The sequence below is a fragment of the Triticum urartu genome, chromosome 1 (assembly GCF_003073215.2).
Source record: "Triticum urartu cultivar G1812 chromosome 1, Tu2.1, whole genome shotgun sequence".
NCBI lineage: Eukaryota > Viridiplantae > Streptophyta > Magnoliopsida > Poales > Poaceae > Triticum > Triticum urartu.
The window spans coordinates 60,293,815-60,299,328 of record NC_053022.1 but is presented as its reverse complement, the minus strand read 5'-3'; the positions used below and the strand labels follow the sequence as shown (position 1 = coordinate 60,299,328).

The 5,514-nt window shown below is 39.0% G+C and overlaps 1 protein-coding gene across 1 annotated transcript; it reads right to left on the bottom strand.

Annotated features, from left to right (window-relative positions):
* Nucleotides 1-3,203: 3,203 nt before the first annotated feature.
* On the bottom strand, nucleotides 3,204-4,960 carry LOC125506575 (peroxidase 2-like). The gene is made up of 2 exons (XM_048671393.1): nucleotides 4,710-4,960; nucleotides 3,204-4,198 (listed from the first exon to the last, which is right to left on the bottom strand). The coding sequence occupies exons 1-2, from the start codon at nucleotides 4,920-4,922 to the stop codon at nucleotides 3,422-3,424; spliced, it is 990 nt and encodes a 329-aa protein (XP_048527350.1). The 5' UTR covers nucleotides 4,923-4,960; the 3' UTR covers nucleotides 3,204-3,421.
* Nucleotides 4,961-5,514: the final 554 nt, after the last annotated feature.

The window sequence follows — 5,514 nt, the reverse complement described above, 5'->3', positions numbered from 1 at the left end:
CTTTAATTTATCAGAACTCAAAAAATGTGCTCCTTTTCAAAATATGTTTGCGATTTTCAAAATAGGTTCGTGCTTTTGAAAAATTGTTTAGAATTTTGGAAAATATTCCCGTTATTGAATTTTGGTCAGAAAGTTTAAAAAGGTTCGTGTTTTCAGGAAATGTTTGGGCTTTTTAAAAATAGTTTCAGTCAAAATATCTTCACAATTTCAAACGTGTTCGTGCTTTTCAATTTTTTGACATATTAAAATTGTTTGAGTAGTTCAAATCATTGTCCGATTTTCAAACATTATTCACTTCTTTTTTACAATTTCCACAATATATTAAAAAACTCAAAAGTATGAGGATTCCGCGTCGTTGTAAGTTCTTACCCTTGCACGCTCCTCATTGGTCGCTAACACTTGTGAGGTGCACTTGTAGGTGTTCTCCTTAACAAGCCACAGGTCCGGAGTTTGATTCCTAGTGAGGGTGCGCTGTCTTTTGTTAATTTTTATATCCCATCGAGCGATCGGCGCGCTCACTATGGCAACCACCAATGGGCTGGCCCAGTCAGCGGGTCATGCGTGCGTCGCTCGGCTATTTGATGCAGAATGCGTCAAATAGAACCCTCTGTTATAAGTTAGCTTTTCTTTAAACCTGTTTTTTCCGATTTTTTTGTAGTGGTCTTAAGCTCTTTTGTTCCTCTTTATTTCCTTTTTCCTTTTATTTTTCAATTTCTGCTTTTATTTTCATGTTTATTTTATTTTACTTTTTTCATGTTTCTTTTTTTATTTGGATAAATATGCAATTTTTTTAAAATGTGTGAACACTTTCTGAATAACATGTATGATTTTTTTGAAATTTAAAAATTACACATATGTTTGTCTTAATTTTTACATCCCATCGTTGCGCTAGAGTATCGAGGCACGCTTGCTACAAGGATCACAAATGGGCTGGCCCAGTCAGCGGTCCGTCCGTGCGTCGCAATGCTAGCTTTTTTGAAAACTGCTTCTTCCCGGTATTTAGACACGAACTTCAGGTCTTTTTTTCTTCTTTGTTATCTTTACTTTTTTATACATTTCTACTTTTATTTTTACATGTTTCTCATGTCTGTCACCTTTTACATGTTTCTTTAAAATATTATTGACAAATATGCAAATAGTTTTTAAATATGTGAATACATTTTAAATGACATTTATGTTCTTCCAAAATTTAAAAATTTAGAAATTTTTAAAATGCATAAACACTTTTTTAATTCAAAAAATATTTCCTATAAATGTGCAAACACTTTTTATAAAATGTATGAACACTTGCGTAATGTAATCTTTAATATCATTTAAAATTACATTATAATTTTTTAGATGAAGGCCATTTTTCTGTAATTACATGAAATTATATTTAATTATGTGTATACATTTTTTAATTATATGGGCATTTTATAAAAACATGGAAGACTATTTTAAGGTATATGTACATTCTTAAATACATGGATATTTAATAAAACTACTTGGACACCTTTTTTAAATGAAAATGAACATTTTGTATGAGTTTACGAAGAATATGTATTTTTTTTTCGTGTGCATGCATTTTTTAATAGATGAATACTTTTAGTTATTTATTTTAATTGAAGATATATGAATTAGTGAGATATATAGAGACCATTATGTCCGCAGTAGGTTATCCATTCACAAAGCAAAAATAGGAAGAAACTAATTATTCAAGTTTGCTCTTTGCTCCCAGTCCACGTGAGAGCGAGAGATTGGCGACACAGCCTTAGCGCTTGCTAGAAACGAGGCACAGACGAGCCCCAGGTGGTTTGGTTTGAACCAAGAGGCCACCTATTTGACACTCACCAAATAGTCGAGGAAACGCCTGAACCACGTTATAGCATATGGGCCGGTCATGGTGCGTCCCATTGTGATGCTTGATTAGTTTCCTGGAAAGTATATTTAGATTGACAGGTCCAAAAACTCTAGTAAAAATAGAAAAACATAACATAAAACTAAGAAAATATTCACCTACATACATATGAATGTTCATAACCGCGAAGAAGAATGTTCACCATGTATTTGACATGTCTATAAGAAATTATATTAATGCATTGAAAAGTTCATGTGCTATAGAAAAAAGGTTCATAGATTATAAAAGTTGTTCATACAACACGGGAAAAAATATTCAAAAGGAACGACAAAAAAAATTAGAAAATGACTTAACATAAAATGGAAGTGAAAATAAAAAAATAAATGTCAAGAAGAATTAAAAAAGTAAATGAAAACCCATAGTGCTCGGCCCAGGACACACACATTCCACATGTTTGTCCAATATTTTGACGCCTTGAGCGTAAAATATGAATCACCTTGAATATCGAAATCACTAATTAAGGGGTACCCCTTGCAAAACTCACTCTCAATTTCTCTATGCTGACCACTTGTCGCAACCTGTTTTTTTTTCCTTTTTTCTCGTAGATTTATTTTTCAATTACATTTTAACCGTGCGTCCAAATCACAAACCGTTTCGCTCTTGGATTTCTTGCAACGAGATCTTCGAAACAAGATCCTATGTTAATAGGTTTCAACAAAAATTCAGGCAAAAACCAAAAAAAAACTGAAAAAGACTAAGAACCGGAAAAACCCTAAAGAACTGTTGTCTTTTTAACCTATTTGTTTCTAGCATAGTTGTGCTTTTTATATCATAAGAATAGCGTAACTAGCTATGATACATAGGCGCCGGGGGGGGGGGGGGGGGGGGCTCTCCATTTTCATAAACAATCTTGTTTTTATATGACATTTGACGAAACTCATCCTAGTTCTGTCAAGTTTTCAATGTGATGGACCGCGGGTAATATTGATAAAAGTACAAGGTTATATGTTAGAAAATCATAATAGCCAAAAACTGAATAGGCTAAGGTACACAATATTTATGCAAAGTAAAGGTTCTTTTTTTGCAAGTATGGTATAATCTAGCTTATGAAAATCTGGCCCGCCAAAACTGTGTGCACTTCCCCGCCAAAAAAAAACAGACAATTCGTGCATTGATACGTTACCCTCTACTAGGGTATTGGATTGTTATTTATGTTTGATTAAATTTCTTGGGTTGGTAATGACATGCATTTTTATTGAACCAAAGATGAGATCATAATGTTGTTAACAAAAAAGAAGTAGGCCAGCTTCGGTACGGGAGCAGTGACAGAGGTATGTGGTTGTTTGATGGTCCATGGACTTCAATGTAATTTTTATTATGTTTGCAGTGAGTTATACTTTCAGTGTATCTTTATAATAAATCTGATCCTTTTTAGGAGAAAAGTACATAGGTAATTTCTGGTTAAAAATAGTACATATGCATTTAGAATGAAACCAATATAACAAGGATTAAACCAACTAAGTCCACCGATTATGCCTAGGGTACTTTTGTTTAAGTATCATCATGCATGCAGCTCCACCAATTCTAGCTCGCGTTGTTGGTGACATTGCAGGCCTTTCTGACTTCGCCGGGGCCAGTCCCGGTGAGCACCTCAATGCCTCCCATCTTCACCATAGCCCCCGCAAACCTGACTATCCACGCGATAGGGTTGGCGGCATTGTCGGCCACCATGGCCGCTGTCTTGTTGCCGGTTGTTGGCGTCTCATCCATTAGCGTCTGGTCTGACGTGAACAACACCTGCCCAGAGGCCACGTTTTTGTAGAACTGGTTGCTCAGCTTGTTCGGGTCTGTCACACGGTTGTTGCTCACGGAGATGAACCCCCCGCCATTCCTCGGAGGCGGGCACACCTTCTTCAGCTCTGTCGCGAAGGTGGCGTTCATAGTGGGGTCGACAGTAGGGTACAACCGCGGGGTGACGAAGTTGCAGTGCGTGAGGCCGAAGGAGTGCGCGCCGGAGAGCACCACTAGGTCCTCGGCGTTGAGGCCCTTGGCGGCGAAGCTGTCAAGGAGTTCTTGGAGCTGAAACGCGGGCGATGGGATGCCCTGGAAGACCTCGTCGGCGATTGACTGGAAGCCATCCAGGCGGCCGGATGGCATGTGGAAGGTGAACCCGCCCAAGGTGCAAGTGGAGTCGCGCGCCGCAAAGGCCAGGATGTCGGCACAGGAGACGACACCCGGGCAGACGGCCTCCACGGCATCCTTGATCTTGTTCACGGCTTCGTATCCGCGCAAAGGGATTGTTGTTTTCTCAGTCTCTGGCTTGTTGGCCGTCGGGTCTAGCAGAATGGAGGCATCACAACCCTGTAAAAAGTCATTTAATTATAAATATATGTTTCCGATTTGTGCATATTTTTGTTAGTAAAAGTTGATAGAATAAATACATTGCATAAACATGAAAATCAAGAAAAGTTTGATTGTACTATTTTCACCTAGACAGTTTTATTCTACTCTTGAATGTTAAAAAAAATGAGACCAACCCAAAGGCTAACCCTCGTTGGCTTTTCTTTATAGGAGAAACTCCGTGAGCACCGCGCGTTCATGTCGGGACTCGAACTCGGGCGGGCTGGCAGAAACCTCAGCTGCCCAGCCAACGGGTCGACGCCCCGTCCTCTTCTACTCTTGAATGTTGGTAGTTAAAATTAGAAACTTCAATGCATGCTTTCGAGATAGTCTCACGTATTCAAGAAAGGATATAGGAGTAGTATATGTTTGTATAGAATGAAAATGTCACATATGAAATTTATTTAAATTTTTGAATGGAATCCAAAGTGTTTCAAACTGCCGTGGCATGTGTTTCGATAAAGGTACATACCCTGACAAAGCAATCGTGGAAGAAGAGGCGAACAAAGGCAGCACCAATGGTGGGGTCACTGCGGATCATGCCTTGGACGACGTTCCTCACCGTGTCCTCGGCTTTTGGGCACGACGAGTTGTAGAAGCTGTACTGCAGCCCGGCGGCGTTCGACACAGAGCTCAGCGCAGCGGCCATGAACGCCATGAGCACCACAACCTTGTTGGCTGCCATCGCGTACTATTTGTGTGTGTTTACTGAAAGAGACTTGCTGTAAGTGCTTGATGGTGACAATAGTGTGGTTTCGATGAGTATTTATAGATCACGAATCATCGTAAGAGTACGAGGACGAACACGCTCATGCATGACCATAATTAATTAGCTAGTGTGTTCACTGGGTACAAAGAATATGTTCGAATGATTAGGAGGTTACCGTACCACACAGGTAGTTGAATTATTTGCAGCTAGAGACGCGTTGACAATGCCACATGATAGCGTATTTTTTCATGGAGGATTAGTAAAATCACAACTACACAATTAATCTGGATGATTAGTTTGTTACAGCATGTGGACTTTTTTTTGGGTGGGGACAGCATGTTGACTTTTTTTTTCCAGAACGAAGGCTCGCGAAGAGCCCGACTTTGGATTAACCCACAAAAGAAAAAAAAACCATCAACCGGTCAGAAATACAAACTCTGGATTACAACCTCGAGACAAACCAAATAGAAACAAGAAAAAAAACGGCACGATACAATGGCACCGGGAGCAGCTCACATGCCAGAGATACAACAAACTAAAAAAGATCAACAAGAGGCACCTAGCTTGA